At 41.6% G+C, this 19414-nt stretch overlaps 2 protein-coding genes across 2 annotated transcripts; one reads left to right on the forward strand and one right to left on the reverse strand.

Moving 5' to 3' along the window:
* The first annotated feature begins 759 nt into the window (after positions 1–759).
* Positions 760–2126, forward strand: map1lc3cl (microtubule-associated protein 1 light chain 3 gamma, like). The gene is made up of 4 exons (XM_028416405.1): positions 760–948; positions 1027–1082; positions 1177–1283; positions 1437–2126. The coding sequence occupies exons 1-4, from the start codon at positions 891–893 to the stop codon at positions 1624–1626; spliced, it is 411 nt and encodes a 136-aa protein (XP_028272206.1). The 5' UTR covers positions 760–890; the 3' UTR covers positions 1627–2126.
* Positions 2127–4195: 2069 nt separating this feature from the next.
* On the reverse strand, positions 4196–17826 carry ehd1a (EH-domain containing 1a). Its single transcript, XM_028416436.1, has 6 exons — positions 17049–17826; positions 11981–12078; positions 7483–7724; positions 6722–6892; positions 5668–5832; positions 4196–5352 (listed from the first exon to the last, which is right to left on the reverse strand). The coding sequence occupies exons 1-6, from the start codon at positions 17435–17437 to the stop codon at positions 4819–4821; spliced, it is 1599 nt and encodes a 532-aa protein (XP_028272237.1). The 5' UTR covers positions 17438–17826; the 3' UTR covers positions 4196–4818.
* Positions 17827–19414: the final 1588 nt, after the last annotated feature.

Raw genomic sequence — 19414 nt, forward strand, 5'->3', positions numbered from 1 at the left:
TCTCTTAGGATTGGTGTAAAGATACCACATGGGGCCACATTTCACCCAGCAGAGGGCGCTCTTCTCCCACACACAGCATCTGTCCCTGACCTTGTGTCCATAGACTGCTGGCTCACACACAGCCTCCAAAGCTGAACCAACACAAACTGAACCCTGCATTGAACTAAATGTGAAGTGCTTTATAAGCGTGGAGGTGGGAGCATCTTTCATTCCATTATTTGCTGACTGACTGACACACACATACATGATGTGATCACAGGGCAGATGGGCTTTGAGAAATCTGGGTACAACAACAAAAACCTCATGACACTTGTGTCTGCCTCTCAGATATGTGAAAGCTGCAGTGTATTGATCCTGATCTCTGTCAGCCATGGCTAAATGAGGAGTCACGACGACAAGACGGCCAACATGGCTATCAACAGACAGGGAGGTCAAAGCTCAGAAACTGATCAATTTCTGATAATAATGGAGGAGGCATTGGGTTATGTGGTTGTTAGGCCCCCTCAGGAGCGTGTCATGTGTTGTTTATGCTCCTCTTAGTGTCCCTGCAGCTCATTACGCTGGTTTCTTCATGTCCTCTGTGTACGTGGCCACAAGATTGCAGGCAGTTGTGAGAATGTTCAGTGAGATAACCAGTAGGTGTGAATCTGGTCTGAAAGCTGCATCCACACGCGCTAAGTGTGTCTCTTGTTTGTTGGTTTTCAAATTTCGGCTCCTCCCTGCCCTGTCCTGCTATAAAACACCAGCGGGCACAGCAGCTTGCTGGTGTTTGCTTAGAACTTCCACCCGAGGGGACTTCACTTGTCAGCCCGGGGCAAGACCGCCACGCCACTCCAACACCGGCGCCATCACCACCGGTTTCAGCAAACCGTCCTAAGCAACACACAAAAATGGCTCCCTTTGAGAAATCCATGGAGATGATGCCCTTCAAGCAGAGGAAATGCCTCGGTAAGACCCCGACTTCCACTGGTTCTCAGTTTAAAAATAAAATTGTGTATAAAGCAGTTTGAACAATTTTCTCTTCAGCAACAAGAAAAGATGAAGTGTGCAGCATTCGATCTAAATTCCCCAACAAGCTCCCTGTGAGTAGGTTTAAATTCAGTATTCACCACACTGTGTGTGTGTGTTTTTGAACTACATGATGTCACAGGTGTGTTTTTGTTTCTTTGTCTTCAGGTGATTGTTGAACGTTACGTCCGTGAAAAGACTCTCCCCCTGTTGGACAAAACAAAGTTTCTGGTTCCCTTTGAGCTCACTTTGGGTCAGTTCCTCTGCCTCCTCAGGTACAGCAACAAAAAACTTGTACTCACACACAAACAGACACACACAGACACACACCTTTGTCTCTGACTCGCAGCCTTTTTCTTCTTTCACAAGCTGTTAGATTTGTCATTCCGCCCCTTCACATCCTCTCTTTCTTTGTCCTCTCAACTCAGGAATAAGATCGCTTTGGACTCCACCCAGGCCCTGTTCCTCCTGGTAGCAGAGAGGAGTATGTCCTCTATGTCCTCCAGCATGGGCGAGGTGTACTCTCGCTACAGAGACCCCGATGGCTTCCTCTACATCACCTATGCCTCACAGGAGATGTTTGGAGCTCCTCTGCCAGCAGCCACGCCACCTTGCTGAGCTACAACAAGATATTTTATTTTAAATGAACTGAACAGTCAGAGTTGAGGGGAAAATTGACAAACTGAGCCACTAGTCCCTGTTTTTGTGGCCCCAAACTACACAGCTGCCTACCTCGACCCCTCACCTCACAGCTGGCTAACACCAGACAAGGATGGACCGGTCTCACGCTGATGAAGGTTTTAGTTTGGATTGATTGGTTTAGGCCTGTTTTTGTTAAGGTAACCTTGTTTACGGAAGCACATTTTGTCTGTTTACAACTCAGAAAATGTTATTTCTTCTTTGGGTTCATACAAAAAACACAGTTTTAACATGACGGCAGTACAACCTGTGTAGTGGAGCTACAACAGCCTTCTCCGACCAAAAAAAAAAAAAACAGGGTGAAACAGACTTCTTAGCACTTATCGCTCCTTTGTCCTCATGTTTTTTTCCTTGTCTTTCCTTAAAAAATGTGAAAGCATCCAACAGACAGAACAATAAACTACTGTCCTTTAAATTGCTGACTTTTTGTGTTATTTGCATGTTTTTGTTTCACACTGCTGAGAAAAGACAAACTTTCAGGCAACAGGTGCATTTTAGGTCAATGGTTAATCTTGAGCAGGCTGGACAACACTGAGAAAAATATGATCATATATTAACCTTTTACGGTTGTGATTATGGACAGCCCACTCATTTGTACTCACACATACAGATGTTTCATTCCTCAACTGTCTCTGAAAAGTGGCATCTTCCTCCCACATGACTGTGTTATATAAACCCGACCCAGTCAACTCTGTGTGTGTGGGGTCAGTGTGTCAGGGGGTTATTTTTAGATGAGAAAGGGACAAACGTGACCTGAAACACATTGAGACTGAGAGGTGGAAAAAAAGAAAAAACAGTCAGTGTAGTCATATAAAAACAAAAGAAGCAAGGAAAAACAAGGAAAAAGCTAAATTCTCTATAAACAGGAGGAAGAGGGGGAAGAAAGAGGGGGAGGAAAAAGAGTCAAGGGACAGACAGGAAAAAGGAAACGGTGTAAAGGAAAGATATACAGTCAGAGAAGGGTCCAACTATCCAAACGCACAGCTTGCAGTCAGTCGTACGGCCTCTTAATTCACACCACTGTGGGCATTCCAGCAGCTTTCTGTCAATACATTACCATCAGTGAACAGGAGGAACCCAGCAGCTGTAATTATCTCACAGTTTGTCTCATTTACAATAACTGTCGCTAAAATTAAACCATGGAATTATTTACATACATACAGGAAGTTTGTCAAAGCAGCACAGCAGTGCAAAAAGTTACATAATCTAACATACAACTGTATCTGCACTGCAAAGCACTAGTCTGGATACTATGGCACACTGCAGGATCCACAGGTTTGAATCCCTGGGTCAGCATGAATTACTGTGATCCTGCTGCGTGTGCACTAAGAACAGAACAAATAAGGGAAACAATTGTAGAAAAATTACAATTAATAAATCAATAATGACGTTAGATTACTTTAGCCATAAAGTTCCATTGTACTAGAGAGAAGGCAGGAACCTCTACTGGCTAATACCATAAAAACTCTGTGAATATATTTAGCTTTTACTGTGTATGTGCTGACATAACATTGATTGTCTTTATAATTTATATGCTTTACTGGTCTATCTATGAACTCTATATAACACCATGGAACCCCTATATTAATCAAAATTATGCTGGCTTAAACCAAAGCATCTGCCTGTTACAACTTACTGCGGCGCAAGAGGGCGCTTGTGGCTCTGATCACAGATGGAGTACCATGTGTATCTGACTGTTAACCTGGTGACTCAATGTGCTGAATTTTAATGAGAGTGAGTGTGCCGCTGAGACATGCATGCATGACTGTTGAGTGACGTAACAAAATGAAGGTGGATGAGATGCTTTCTGTTGTAATTCTGTTGTTGCAGAAATAAGAAAATACCAGAAAAACAAACGTGTCCAACAGGAAGATGACAGATGTGGCTGTGTGGGAAAAATGCAAACATACATGAGAGGGCATGAAGAGAAAGACTTTGTGTAATTGTTGGCACTGCTTCATTCAGTTGGCAGATTTTTCTGACAAGAACCAGGAGGAAAACACCTGATAAAAATCAGCTGGTTCACATCTCAGTTTTCTTTATTTGAATCTGACCTGCTCAGGTTATATAACAGTGCAGTTGTATGAGGAGAACATGTAGAGGCAACATATATTCAGACTCATAGGAGCATAGAGTATGAGACCACTTCCAGTCTTTCTGTTTGTGATTTGTGGACTGAATCTTTGCAAATTGTCTCCATGTATCATCCAAGTGCTCCAGAGAAAGTCACCAGAAGTGCCAACTACCACTGTTTTCAGTGCACCCTCACAAAAATGCAGAATGAAGTGACTTGTTTGAAGGGTTTATTACCTTATAAGTCCTCCTGAGGCCTATGGATCTGACTCCTTTTGGCCCACAGGGGGCAGTAGACTACACAGAAACCATTTGGATGAGTGCCTTAAGTAAAATATCTCTGGGTGACCTCTGGCTGACACAGTCCTTGAAATGACCCTTTATGACAAAAAATTACAAAACAAAAGCACAAAACTATGATTCAATTTAGGTTTATTCAGCAAATATTTAAGTTTTCCCCAGTTTGAATACAACTAAGCAACACTTAAAGGCCTTTGTATCGTTATGTGTCATTGAAAGATTAAACACAAATCCACATTATGCATGGTACAGTACTCCTTTTTATTTATCTGTTAAAATAATAAAAAGGGAGGCATTTGGAAAGAGTCAACGTTAACAGTCAGGAAATACAAAAATATAGATAAAGCAACAGCTGTTTTTTGATTCATTTCCTCTTTCTCTCTCCAAATGGAAAAAAACTATATTTCTTTGGATCAACATATAATAATATGGACTATGCACAAATCCATGCTCTGCCCCATCATGCAATCTCCAGCTTACACATCAGTTCACGAACCAGTAATGTCCTTTCTTCAGTTTGCAAATCAACCCTCCCCTCCCCTCCCTCCATTTATTTCACATAGATACCTGAATATTATCCCCTAATGCACAAAGATGGACCCCCCACCCCCCACCCTCCAGTCTCTTTCTGGTGTTAAAGATCACAGCTATACCTCCCTTTGGCTTATCAGGAAGCTTGGGGACTCAAAAACTTGAGGGAGGATGATGTTACTGACCTCCAGACTCTCTTCTGAACTTTTAGGCCTGCAGTGCTGTCCCACGTTTGGATGGGGGTACCAGGTGCTCAGGCAGTGAAGGCGGCAGCTCATGGCCCTCCAGCTTCACCTTGATCAAGTGGTTGGCCAGGGCAAACTCTTCATCATCAAGGAGGCCATCTTTATCCACATCTGCCAGCTTCCAGATCTTTCCCAGGACTGTGTTGGGCAGCTTGGACTTCAGCATCTCCTTCTTGGCCGCAGCGCCACTCACTTTGCCGTTGATCGGAGAGAGGGTGTAGAAGATCTCGTCGTATGTAGGCTTATCACGACCCACCACCCACTCAAGCTCATCGATGCCTTCACTGGCACCCTCACCGTAGCCATGGCCGAACGGACCAGTCATGGTTCCCTCAAAGGCTCCACCCTTGACCGACTGGCTGGGCATGGCAGCCTCCTCCTGACGCACCATGGCCATAAGGCGGGCGATGTCGTTGGCGAGCATGTCCTCGACTGACTCCAGCAATTTGGGCTTCAGTGCTGCAAACTTGGTGAAGTCCTGGCCATTGAGTAGCTCCTGAAGGGATGGGAGGGGACAGGAATTAGTGATAGAAATAGATCAGTCGTCAATGGCTACCAACAGGAGCAGCAGACAAGAAGCAGGATTTCCTGACAAGCCAGGAAAAATAAATCTCATTCTGGCTTGTGCTGGAGGGCAAGACCAGGAAAGAAGGGCAAAGATGTGAAGAGCAAAGGCTGGATGATCATTGTACTCAAATTGGTTTGTTTCTAGTATTTCACAAAGGACACCAGAAATAGTTATTTAATGAAATCTGTAACTCCAGATCTCAGACTGTCGTGATTTCTCTCTGGTATGTATTCTTAATCTCACCTGCATCTTGGCGAGATTGGGGAAGTCTCCGGGTGAGATCTGGTGCTCCTTCTCTATTTTGAGGTAGATCTCTCCCAGGTTGGATATCAGCTCCTTCTTCTTGGAGTCCTTTCCAAACACACTGGGCATCTCCTTCTTCAGAGAGCTGATAATGTAGGCTTGCACCTGGATGGCATCAAACAAATAAGGCAGACACGCTCAGGGATTACTCAACTTTTCTAAAAAGGTTGGGAGTTAACTCAAAGGCCTCATTTGTAACCTGTATGTTTTAAAATCTGTCTAGAGGGTATTTTTCAAGTTGGGAAATATACTGTGCGTAGAAACTGACAGCAGAAATTTCAAACAGTCCCTCTGCTGTTCTTTACATTAGGTTACAAGGCTTTTCTGATTTTGATGTGACTGTGCTTACTTCTGCTTGTGGTAAATTTAGGAACAACCATTGTTACAAAAAAATTCCTCCACCCTCTTCTTGTGGGTGGAGGACGGTGTTGTGGGGACAGAATGAGAAATGGAGCGAAAATGAAACGATGTGTTGCTAATGTTGATGTGTGGGTCGGTCCAGCACTTCAGTTCTGACATAGAATCATTTGTAATAACAGCAGTTAATTTGTAATCACACCGATATCAGCCTTAGTTGTACTTTAACACTAAAAAATGTATTACACAGCAGTCTGTTATTTCTAAAGAACATCCAGTTTTTCCTGTTCAGAACTCTCCACAGAAATGTGCCAGTAAACGATTTGCTTTGTTATCTGCCCACAGACTGTTATCCAGTGTCGTCTATCACTGAGCTCTGATTGTAACATGTAATCTCCTCAGAATGTCCATCATTCTGGATCTGATGTTGCTTTATGTCATGTTGAGAAAGATGCAAAGACATGAGCCAATCTGAGTGACCACAGCATCTGCCCAAAATGCATTTCAAACAACCACCTGTCATGATTTATTCTAACAAACAGGCTTCCTGCTTTTTTGATTTTCACACTTTTTAAAATTAATCTGGATGTGCTGAAAAAAGATTTGGAACAGGAGTCTTAGTCTTGTTAACACTGACCTTGGCGAGGCGTGCTCGTTTGATGAGGTCGTTGAGTTTGCGCAGAGCAGCGTTCCGTGGCAAAGACTGGATGTCCAAGAACAGGTCCTGTTCCTCTGCCTCAAACAGTTTCCTGTTGTCTGGAACCAACAGCGGCTGGGCCCAGAATGACCCAATGTACACACGCACCACCTGGAATACAGTTTGTAAGAGTCTCCATTAATTGCTATTTCCATCAAGTTACACTTTACTATACACACCCACGAAGGAGGAAATACTTTTACAGGTCACATACATCACACTGCAGTGTGGCTGTTGTATAAACAGACACAAAACATTTGCATACTTGAAAAAGACAAACAGGAAATGTAACAATGCAGTACAATTGACAGACTGATTGTCATCAAAATGGGTTTAAAGGTTTCACATTAGTGAGACTTGTCAAAGTCAATAAATAATTACCTACATAATCCAAAGGTTTCTCTAGAAGGGATTTATGGTTATGGCTCTGGATAAAACATTAACTAAACAGTCAGGGAACAATCATGAGACAGGCCATGTCACATGATCTCAGGCAGGACATGGGATTTGAGGTAGATGGTAATACAACTGCCTTTCACTTTCAGTACCTTACTACACAATCACATCACATCACTTTCACATCACAGTTCAGTGTCAACCTGGGAATACTACTTGATCACAAAGCTGTATTTCCCCTACACTTCTGTCCAACAACTAGTTTCTACCAGCAGTAGTTGATGTGGGAATCATTTGTTCCTCACCTCAGGTGTATTGATGATTTTTCCCAAAGACCACATTAGCGCTCCGTAGACCCTCATCAGCTGCTGAGTGCTGATCTGATCCGCCTTGTTCAGTACCACACGCATTTTGTCCTCATGGTTCTTGAGAGCACGGATGACCTCAGAGAACTCGTCAGAGATGTCCAGCTTGTGGGCATCAAACAGAAGGATGATGCGGTCCACACGTTCAGCAAACCACTCAAGTACTGCGGCAAAGTCGTATCCTGCAGAGAGACAAATAGAGGGTAGTAAAAGATCTGTGAAGACATTTTTTTCTTATATATTGAGTTTTTTTAACAGTCAGAATCATTTTAATTTCCAAATATATTTAGACTGGAAACAACTACCAAGCATGGTCAGTAGTCTTTAACAATACAATGGGAAGCTGTGTTATGCTGTGACATTTTCTTGCTCTTCTCTACTTCCTCAGCCAGCACCAACCTATCTTAATTTAATCTGAGGTTATCTGGGACTTTGTCTGATTGGCCAGACTGTCTGAACGGATGGCCCATGTATTCAGGGCTCCACCTGATGTGCCTCCATCTGTTCAGTGTTTTTACCCCTGTGCTGGCCAGACATGTATCTGGATTTTCTGTCCATCTCATTCTTGTGAAAGTGACATGTTAAGAATGCCTTGGGGAAATTTCTTCAAATTTTCACTTGGACACACAGATGAACTCATTAGGATTTGGTAGGGCAGCAGTCAAAGTTCATGGTCACTGTGACACCAGGAAACACGGACAACTTCACAACTTTACTCATAAATGCTTTGACAGAATTTCTATAAATGTGTCAAAGATTTTCACCTGGAATACTGCTTAAATTTTAGCAGTCAAAGGTTGCACTATGGCAACTTCTGTGTGACTTAGAAACACATTTTGGGTGATGATTTAAGAACTCATTTAAAAAGTGTGACAAACATTCAGGAAAATGTCACAGTATGATCATAATGACTAAGGATCACATGTGATAAACCTGTTAATATTTCTGATCATGCATGGAGCACCTGGAAGTTAACAACTTCCCCCTGGGATTAATAAAGTATTTCTGAAATAATGTAGTACTGACACAGAGGTTAGTCAATAAATTACATCTTACAACATTCAATTTATGTTGATCCAATGATGTTTAGATAAGAACTGTTAAGAGGCAGCACTTTCTACAATGACTACCAATTTGCTAGCTTTACTGAGACAGCACGGACAGATGTGTAGAAGTTAAGGGCAGTCCATCTGGACACTCTTGTCAATCTTGTCAAAAAGGAAGCAAGAAGGCTCCAAGATGTGACATAACATGTTAAAAACAAAAAATGTTAGTAGTGATGATAACAATACAGTGACTGAGCACAGAACTGTATTGTACTATTTGGAAAACAAGGGTCTTTCTCAAATAACATAAACGGGTAATTTTTATGAGTTTTCATTTGCTGTGAGGACCCGGGGAAGGAGTCATGGAGAGGGAAAATTGTGGTTTTGATTAGTGTCTGTGAGTCATCTGATCAGAAAAGAATGCAGTTGCTCTAAAGCTGATCTTGGCTGCTGCACAATTAACTTCAGATCTGCTGCACATGCATTCCAACATGGCTGGCTTTTGTCCCTGTCCGTATACACGTGTAAAAAAGAAAGACAGAGGGATAGAATCAGTGGAGAGAATGAGACAGTGATACTGGCAAATAATGAGGGAGACTAAGGGTGAAAGGAGTAAAAGTGAAAGTGAGAGGAAAAAGTAGACTGTAATGAGAGCTGGACATCAGCAATGGGCATGGGAACACACCCTCAGCATAGAGGAAGTCGTACATGATATGAAGGGAGAGGGGGATAAACTGAAGGAATATTTTAAGTCTGAAATCCCAGTGGGAGCCAGCTGAGGACATTTGTACATTCTCTCTTAAATCTGTTTTTAAACACATGTGTCAAAGAATCAGACAGCGAGACAGCTGCTCAAGCCTTGACTTACTTAAAGCACATAGCTACGTCTGTACCATACACACAGACATGTAGGCATAGAACCACATACTTACAACAAACCTGGACAGGGCTCAAAATCATCTGACAGCCATCAGAGTAGAGTGGAAAGCCCATTTACATTCAATCTTTTCACCACAATAGAGGACCAGTTTTGCCTTTTTGAAAACATGCTTCTCCAGAAATGAATATTACTCTCATGTCAGCATGAGACTACAAGCCAGTCAGCATGAGACTACAAGCCAGTCAGCATGAGACTACAAGCCAGTCAGCATAGCTAAGTATGGAGCATGGAGGGGGACAGGAATAGCCTTGCTCTATCTGAGGGTAACACCGATATATTGTTCGGGAAATAACTGCAATAAACTATGTGATTGTAATTTGATTCTTGGCCTTCTATGAGCTTCTTTCTCTTTTATACAAAATGCAGAACGTTGCATTTGCTGAGAAAAATACAGGTTAGCCAAAGTAACACCTTATCTTTATCTGCCTTACTGTCACTGTGTATAGCAGCTGCCTGGGCCACACCCAGAAGTGAACACAGACACGCAGAGCAGGCCAGAGAACTGAAGCAGTGTGACCAGAAATGACAGAAAGTAACAGCATATGTTCTTTATGTTAATTCAGATCACCAACTGTGAAAAACTGCTGCACCAAGGTCTTACACTCAATGTCTCTTCATTGGGGTGACATTATTTAGTCAAAAGTCATAGGGGGGGCATCTGTTTTCAGAAATAATGCAACTGACCTTCTCTCCAAGTTCCAAGGAAGTGTTAGATGTTAAGAGTCACAACACGACTTTTATAAATTTCAACGTGGCTTCTGAGAAATGTTTCTCCTGTGCGCTGATTTTGCTGAATGCCAAAAAACATGACCGTGTTCATTGTCAAGTCATTAGCAGGGACAAAAGCTAGTTCTGCAAAATGACAGTTTTATTATAGCTTCTGTCATTTCATAGTTTACTAAGGAACCAGCACTGAGCCATATGTGCTGACCTAATCAAAAAAAATTCAAGTGTTATGCAATCAAAACGCTCCATATCCATCAATGAACTTGTGAAACTTCTGTTATTAAGTTATGTAATATGCATCATGTTGCCCTGCATTAAAAACACAGACCTGGCTGTATCGGTCAGGTCACACACAGCTCATGTTAGCTGCTTACTATGGCTTCCTGTAAACGGGTAAAAACCTAATGTCTGCCATTATTGTGTGCACAGACGCACAAGCATGCCCGTCACACCTGAGCCGCACAGTCGTCAGTCCTTTCCTGTTTATATATGACACAGTCTGTACAGTACGTCTGTGGAGTACAGTATTTTAGTAGTATCAGTGTTTATACAGAAACAGAGTGTGTATGGGCTTAACAATGGGGGTAAGTGCCTTTGAGAGTAAGAATGCATAAGTATGTATGTATAGAAACAAAGCTGCGGTATGAGGCATCAGATTGCTCCTCCTTGAATTAGTCAGGGTCACCTCAACATGTGCCAGCCTCTTCATTCATACACAGACAAGCACAATTTTACACTTGTATGTCTTTAAAATGTACTTCCTTATGCTTAAAGTGTCCAAAACTCTTTTTAGTTTAATTTATTGGGGCATACAGAGAATACAAATCTAGAAAACCTTCATACACAAAAGACACATAAATATTTTTTCAACTTAAAACATCTAAACTATTAACTGATTCTCGAGTTACTTCTTTATAGAATTCTTTCCTTGTTGCTGAATCTCATGGGACTGAATAACAAAAAGCCAGCTGACAGGTTATGTAGCAGCTCTCTATGAAACACAAGCAGTGGTGGCAGTGGTGAAAGGTGGGGGCAGCAGTCTTGGGAAACTCTCTGCTCAGTTTGCCATTTTACTCCACTTCCTTTCCCTAGAGTACACAAAAACTTGACAGCTTGTATGTGTGCTTCCTCTTTAAAAGGCTCAGATCAGGTAGAAAAAGCAGAAACTCTGCCCAACTGCACTGTTATTGTCTTTAAGTATTTTGTTAGATCATCAAAAGTTATAAGAAAAGTGTGGTTGTGGCAATTCTGACATGAACCTGTGGGTCACTATATTGTGTATACGTGGATTTAAAAAATCATTTATGCAAGAGAAAACAACTTATATAAACCAGGTAAATAATAGTCAAGGAGAAGATGCAAAGAAACAGAAAGAAAAACAGGTAAGGATGTGAAAGAGGGCAGTGCTACAGACAGACAGGAAAACAGGGTCTTGAAAAGACGTACATCATGTGTTTGGTTACGTTTGTGCCAGAGGGTTAAAGACAAGTTTCACAGCATGGCTACAGTTAAATTTGCAGAACAGCTGCCAAACAGAAACACTAGATGTTGTTTTATATCTGTTACTTCCTGTGGGTTTATTTTGCGTGCATGTCTCGTTGTTTCAAGTATTTTGTGACTTTTTGAGTGGTGAGTGTGGTACGGCAGGGTGTTCATACAATAGTAATGGTATTGACTGTATAAATACAAAAAGGGTATATAGTGAGTGTATGTGTATGAAGCAGACCTCTGCTTATCCTCTGTTTCTCCCCTGACAGGATCCCAGGAGTATCGATGATACTGATGCTCTCCAGGACGGGGTTAGGCATCTGCGCACACATGAACCTGTCAAGAAAATACATTGATGAGAGACACAGAATCACAAGGGTGAGAAAATGAAAGCAAATGATAGTAGAATGAAGGAGAGCGAAGAGAAGGAGATACCTTACAGTACACAGTACAAGGCATAGGGGTAAAAAGGGAGGGGGAGAGAGAAAAACCAGTTGGGTGAGAGTGTTTATGCATACACTTGGTATTAAACAGACATTATTGTGGAGCTTTGCAGTAACAACCTCCTCCCTCTCTGGCACTAACATTAGTGAAATACCATGGGCTATAAGAGATAAACATGTGAACCATAAATTAGCAGTGGAAGTAAGAGACAACTGAAAAAAAAAATCAATGTCAAGTCTTATTTATAATATGATTTAATTTGTTCCACAGAAGCAAGAAATGACAAGTGGTGCTCTTTTAAAAAAACAGGAAATGGTGCTGGCAGGAAGCCGACTCACCTTAAACATGCCATGTATCTGTCATAGTGACACTTGTATGTCAGTTTAGAAAAAAATGTAAACTGGTTTCCAACTGTTGAACATAGGCAACATAGTTGTTAATTTAAGGCATGCAATGCAGCGCAGGAACCTCATACAGAGACTGCCGTTGGCCTAAGACCATCCTGCTGTGTTGTGTATCAGTACAATGATTGTAGGCCCTTGGAATGGACCAGTCAAAATAAATTGAGTTTTTCTTATGGCAGTATCAATAGGTCTCAGGGAACATATAAGCAATAATGGGGTTCATGGAAATGTAATTTTCTCTAGCTACACATTCAATGATTGGTCCTTATGTCCTTATGGCAACTATAAATCATATTCATTGCTGATTAATCTGCCCATTAATATCTTGAATATTATTTAAAATATTTATTTTTTCACCACAAGGTTAAGAATAGCAACAAATATTTCCACTTAACAATTTTGAAAATGTAAATTGACATGAGAAATTAGTCTATTATCAGAACAGTGTGTAGTTAATTAATTTTTGGTCTGAATAACTGTTTAATCTCTGACACTTCCTTCTTTTGATGTTCTTCTACAACACAGACTAATACAGTCATATTTTCCATTCAGTGCTGCAGCCTTACTTGTAAGCGGTCATTCACAATGCAACACAATTCACTACACAATGGCCTCCTTCAGGGTGGAACACTGGGGTTTAAACTTTAAAGGAGAGTGTTGCAGTCAGAGAGACAGACTCTAAAGCGTGAGAGAAGATGACTGGTTTTGCATAAACCCACAGTGTCTCACTGAGGACAAAGAAGGAGCTTGTTAAGACACCCCACAGCTCAGAGTACTACTTCTCACTCTGCTGCACTTCAGCCAAACTGAGCCGATACTCACAACATGAGCTCAGAGGCACCAGGTCATAAGACTGGGAGAAACTGCGCTTTTACATTCCTGCCGTAACCACACTAACAGAGGTACTATACCACACTTAGGGGAAAAGGAAAAATCCACACAGACAATGTCACAGAAATCTAAGGAGAGGGGTTTGTGCATACAGATCCTAAAGCATGTTCTTACATTACAATAACAGTGAGTGCTAAAGATAACAAACATGCAGAATTTTTCCTCTCTCTCATGGAGGATGGTGTATGATATCCAGTTGGAATTTTGGCTCAGGTTTTCCATTTAACTATCTATCCCAACATTTTTCCACACAGAGCTTGTAGGAAAAAATGCTTTGATGAACTTGGACTGAAATTCTTAGAAACAGATACCCTACAAAGCACAGGAGCCCAAGAGCCTGAGCTGAGATATTTTACTGTTTGATTATGTTTTCAGAAACCCCTCTTCTCTGTGAGGATAGGCCGGTATTCCACAACCAACCTGCTCTACGTTTAAAATCTGGATCCAACTTTTGAAAGGAAGTGTTCCTCTTTTGTGCCACCTTCTGACCTTTGACTGGTCATATCATGAACCCAGCATCTCATGAAGAAGAGGAAACAGGTCTGCTGTCGCCAGCACTGGAGATGTGAACAGGGAGGTTACAGTGGTTTTATTTACCACATTTCCTTCCTATAAAATGTTGTATTGTGTGGGTGAATAAATTGCCTACTTTATTATTACATTTATTTGTTATGTTATCTGAATGTCTCTATCTCATTAAAGTGCAGTGTAAGCAACCTGGAATAACAGGCCTTGAGCAGGACAGGACAGAGCAGGACAGCGTGGGCTGGGGTGGGCCAGTGCGGAACTTAAACTTTGCTGACTCTGGTTTTACTGACTAATGGCTTACAGAGCACAGAAATATACTGGGGCCCACTGACAGCAGTGGCATTTCAAGTAAAAGAGAAAAGACCTGAAAAATATGCATTCTGTATCAGGAGGTGGAAAAGGAGTATAACATCACATTTGTGGAAACAAAACAACAGCAATTAGAAGCATTTAGAAACCAGGATGAGTCAAAACTAAAGGAAAAACTGTAAAGACTGATGAGCAAAAACCAAGAGCAAGCAATAGGTGTGAGGATCCCATGACTGATTTCTGTTTACTGTCTTCATAAATAACTGGTTATATTGAGGGCAAGTCTCCTGTGAGCCTGGTAGTTAAAGGCTAATCTGCAGGTTGAATGATTATGGTTTAGGGAAACAGGGGACATGCCAGCACAATCTTCTCAAATCAGCCAATTCTTTCTTATTTCTACTACTACATCCATGAGTAAAACCTCACTGAACCAAGCCTCATGCTGAAGGCCAGACCACATACTTTTTGCCTCCTGAGAGGAAAATGGAAAACTCGCTGTGTCTTAGCCAAAAACCCTCCAGTTCTAAATGTTTTGTCTGGATCTGACAGAATGGTTATCTTTATAGTCTGTTCTTACCTCTGTGCACTACCATGTGAGCTCAGCAAATAGGTCATGCACCTGCTATCTTCATACTCAAACATCCTGTTGTGTGATCATGTGAGTGCTACGCTAGCGTATGACCCCCTCAAGTCGATGTTATTTCTCTGATACAAAGATGACTGAACCACAAGTCCCACGATACCACAGGAGTGTGTCCAGAAAGGGAGCAGTTTGACAAAGGAAGCTATAATGGACAAAAGCCTTTGTGTGTGCACAATCTTATCTGGTTTCCCCTCAAGTCTGTAATACAGTCAGCAAAGTAAATCCTGCCCTGTTAATTCCAACACTCCCTTCTCCTTTTCCGAAGGGCATTACTTCATTTCTCTGATCATGACTAATGGTTCTTGGCAAAAGTTTGCACTCATGCAAACAAAGCCAACACTCTACATAATTGAAGGAAAGGATATCAGTAAATGATGGGAAATATGCCTGATTGTGGAAGTGTCCACTTGTGTACTACTACAACATATGCTGATAATCTGAAACTAACTGAGATTAAGAACATGACCATCCACAAGTTAGTCATTTGCTGGTGCATTATTATGTGTCCATCTTGTTCATCTGGTTGCCTGTACAGGGTGACACCACACTAGCTACCAGGAAAAGAAAGGGCATACCCACATCCTCTTTAATGGAAGCGACATCAACAACAAACCTACACAGTGAAGTGGATTCAGATGATGGCTGTGACTCATAGCACCCTGCACTATAAACTGAACTGAGAGGAACTTGTTTTACATACTTAAGGAAGCACTGGGAGACTTTTCCACAAGTGTCCTTGATTTCCTGTTTTGTTAACCACACTTTTCTCAATTTGTTTGTTTTACTCTTACTTCTGTCTTTATAGCACTTGAAAGTGTTACAATAGGACTGCAGCCAAACTGTATTGACTGACTATATGTCCTGTTAATATGTCAAAATTTACACACACAGTCACACGCTATGGGTTGGTTTATTAGGCCAAAAAACTTGCCAAAAACCTTGGATAAGTAGGAAAGGGAACAATGAAAATAAATAAACTAAATAAAGGAATTCTGATTCTGATTGTATAAAAACAACTGAGTCACCTAACATACAGATGCCTGCTGTCCACTTGCCAAGATACAACTGCATTTATTTAGAGAGTCATGAACACAGTTTATTTCTGCTATAAAGTTGGCCATTTTAACTTGGAGGTCTGTGGGGACTGTTACACCTCTATGAGCTATGAGGACATCTTTACATAAGATAGACATAAGTCTGATTCATCACATTTATCCTCTGGAGGTTTCCTCCTTTTATCTAGATAATGAATCACATGGATAAAACTACAATGAACTAAAATCCCTGACTGACCCTAGTGAAAACCCCACTGACTGAACAATAACCACTCTGGCGGTACAAATATATTACAATATTATAGTAGGAAGATAGATGATCAAACCTTTAACCCTTGTGTGATAAGACTTCATAAGCCTAACTCATGGGTAGTGATGAGGGAGTTGCCTCGTCGGCTTGCACTGATGTTGTAACTTATGGCACTGACATCCCAGGACAGAACAAGGTCAGTGCGTTGCCTAGTGATAAACCTCACAACTATTTCTATGTTCGGTGGGCCGTCAAGAGTGACTCTGCCAGATGCATCTGGGAAGAAGTGCCTGGGGAAGGCTGAGGTAGGATTTGGTACAGAGTGAAAGAGAAAGGACGTCAGTGGTTCAAGTTGTGGAAAGCACCTTCACGTCCTTTGCTTAGCTCTACACAGGCTGGATCCACCACCTGTCTATTGACACAAAACACTCACATTCTCTGTGGATGATGAAAGAGAGGGAACTCTCTCTCACTCACACACATTACACTTGCTCTGCTACACAAATTGTGCAACTACATTCTGTGACCTTACCTTGGAAAGTGTGCAACATGTAAGGACTCGCACTGATCACTGGTGTGTGCTGCTGAGATGTTGCGACACGTTTTCTACGACAGATCTGCATCACTTAATGCAAAGCATGATACATGCTAACATGACGTGTATTTACCTCATTCACAAATTAATGAATACCTCCAGGGCTCTGATCCTACAAATCCTTACTGTTTGCACATTGACCTGTGTAAGCTCTATCATGAGGGCTGGGTAGTTGGCAGTGGTTTACCTGTTGAGAAACGCGTTGCCAAAAGCGTTGAGTTTGCGGAAGGGCTTCTTGGGGTCCACAACCAGCGCATTACCCGGTATCACACCATCCTGATCGCCGTGCATCACAGCGATGAAAGAGTCTGTGGTCGGCTCGGGGCCAATCCGCATACCGGGGAAGTCCTGCTCCATGAGGTGACGGATGAAGGTGGTCTTACCGGTGGAGTACTGACCCACCAAGAGCACCATGGGCTTGTTGTCGAAGTCGGCATCTTCGAGAGCTGGGGAGTGGAAGTCGTGGAATCGATACGTGTCCTCCAGCGGGAAGAGTTTGGTCCGGTAGAGCCGCCGCAGCCCCTCCGACACGTTCTGAAACAGCTCGGGGTCCTTCTTCAAGTTTTTCCTGAACATGTTTGCTGATTTTTTTGCCCTGGTTTGACACAGTTGTGTCAGTCTCCCCTTAAATAATTATCTGGTTTAGAGGTGTGTGGGTCTCTCACACCGTAAAGAGAGTAGCTGCCTGCTGGAATGAAGCAACGACTGGGCGAGGTCTCGAAGTTTTTATCCCCACCCTCCTCTTCGCTAGCTAGCCAGTAGCCACGCACTTTGAGTTAGTCATTCAAGGGGGACTCCCTCTTTACTGCAGGCGTTGGCTAGTATTAAACAACCAACCAACACTCACACATGAATTCTGAGCTCTACGAAGATAATTATCCCTTAAAGCTAAATGACTGTACCAGAAAAAACGCTAGCGATAGGCTAAACAGTTAGCGACAGCCGGCTGTCAGTCGAATCCGAGAAAGGCTCGCGCAGAATACCGGAAATGTTAGCCATATTTCACAATAAAAGTCTCTGCTAGTGGCGCCTACCAACAATAAATCTAACCTTTTCCGCGTTATATATGCATTTATTAGTTTGATTGCCGTTGCTAGGCATGGTGACAGGCTGACACAGAGAGGCATACAAAGCTCTGAATTGCTCTGATTCTCCAGCAATTCAGAAAAATCCTTCACATCAGCATTCTAAGCAATGCTTCAGCTGCAGCAATCAAACTTGCATTTTCTTCAGGAAATGCCCTTTTCTAGTTTTCAATATTGTTTAACTACGTCACCTTGCATTTGAGCTAGTATGCTACATACATTTTAATTTTAATTCACATAAACATCCTCCCAATAACACGTTTGTGGTGCCATTATAGAACTACTGCAGTAAAGAATGGCGTCTTTCATATTCATATGTGGTTTTGCTTTTAATTTCTGATGTCTGTTTATGTTGTGCACAAATCTGATCATACTTTTATTTTCAGTTTTGATTACACTTTGCATTTCCTGTAAGTCAGGGGCCTTTGAGTAAATGACACTTGAATAAAATATTTATTCTTTCATTTAGTACTATTACATGAAATCCCAGACACCTCTTACTGTTTACCAGCAATGTTGCATTTCCAGTAAATGTGATGCTACATTTCTCCAATAGTTTTACTTTAAGTTTCATCATAAACACACACACACACACAACAGTGTAAGTGTAGTTTTCTTTTTTATCTGCACAGAGTAGAATAAAGAAGAAAGACACTTTAGGGTTACAAGATCGCTTTTTTTTATTTAACTACAAAAAATAGACAAATGAAAATGAAATAACAAACAGAGTGTGTTCCCAGCAGTGTTTCGATGACAAGGTGTCCCTCCACAGATAACAGCAGCTCCACTGGAAGCCTGAGTTTTTCCATATGGAGATGCTGTTACAGCTGGTGAGACCCACAGAAACAACACAGCTGGCAGCACCACAGGAATGGATGTAATATCAGACAAAATAATACAAAGTATGTTTTCAGACAGGCTGTTCTTGTATTATTGATACTTTTGAAGCCTTTAACATATGCATGTTGTTTTAAACATGTGAAATAATGCTGCCCTCTTTTGGTCAGCTTCTGCTACATGACTTTATGACAAATCATTGTCACCACATAATATGTCATAATAACCCCCCACACCTAATAAAAAGTTCAACAGAATCTACACGTATGTCTTATAATCTTGAATTTTACTGCTACTAAGATAACATGTTACCTTATGACACCAATAAACCAAAACTCAGGGTCATTCACTTAATGAGCGTGCACTAGAAGTCCATCTCAGCAAATGAACCTTAAGACTGTAGTCCATTAAAATCAATCTTTTACATTTAGGCTGCAATAGAGCTTTGAACTTAGGTGGTAAAGAGCATGCATCGTTTCCTTTTGCACAACTCGTCCCTCCCCAGTTTCCCAGAATCATATCCAAGATGATCTTTGACCCTTAACCCTGCCCTCCTGTAAGAAAACAGAGCCATAAAGCAATTTAAGTGTAGGCTAAAGAAACCTTCACCCCTATTGTCTCACTCGACTTT

The sequence above is a fragment of the Parambassis ranga genome, chromosome 10 (assembly GCF_900634625.1).
Source record: "Parambassis ranga chromosome 10, fParRan2.1, whole genome shotgun sequence".
In the NCBI taxonomy this organism is placed as follows: Eukaryota; Metazoa; Chordata; class Actinopteri; family Ambassidae; genus Parambassis; species Parambassis ranga.

Coding starts and splice junctions, on each gene's coding strand:
- map1lc3cl (XM_028416405.1), top strand. CDS start 891: ATGGCTCCCTTTGAGAAATCCATGGAGATGATGCCCTTCAAGCAGAGG. Junction 1,083..1,176: donor AATTCCCCAACAAGCTCCCT/GTGAGTAGGTTT, acceptor CTTTGTCTTCAG/GTGATTGTTGAACGTTACGT. Junction 1,284..1,436: donor CAGTTCCTCTGCCTCCTCAG/GTACAGCAACAA, acceptor CTCTCAACTCAG/GAATAAGATCGCTTTGGACT.
- ehd1a (XM_028416436.1), bottom strand. CDS start 17,437: ATGTTCAGGAAAAACTTGAAGAAGGACCCCGAGCTGTTTCAGAACGTG. Junction 7,725..11,980: donor GAAACAGAGGATAAGCAGAG/GTCTGCTTCATA, acceptor GTCTCTCTGCAG/GATACGACTTTGCCGCAGTA. Junction 5,353..5,667: donor CCAATCTCGCCAAGATGCAG/GTGAGATTAAGA, acceptor CCATCCCTTCAG/GAGCTACTCAATGGCCAGGA.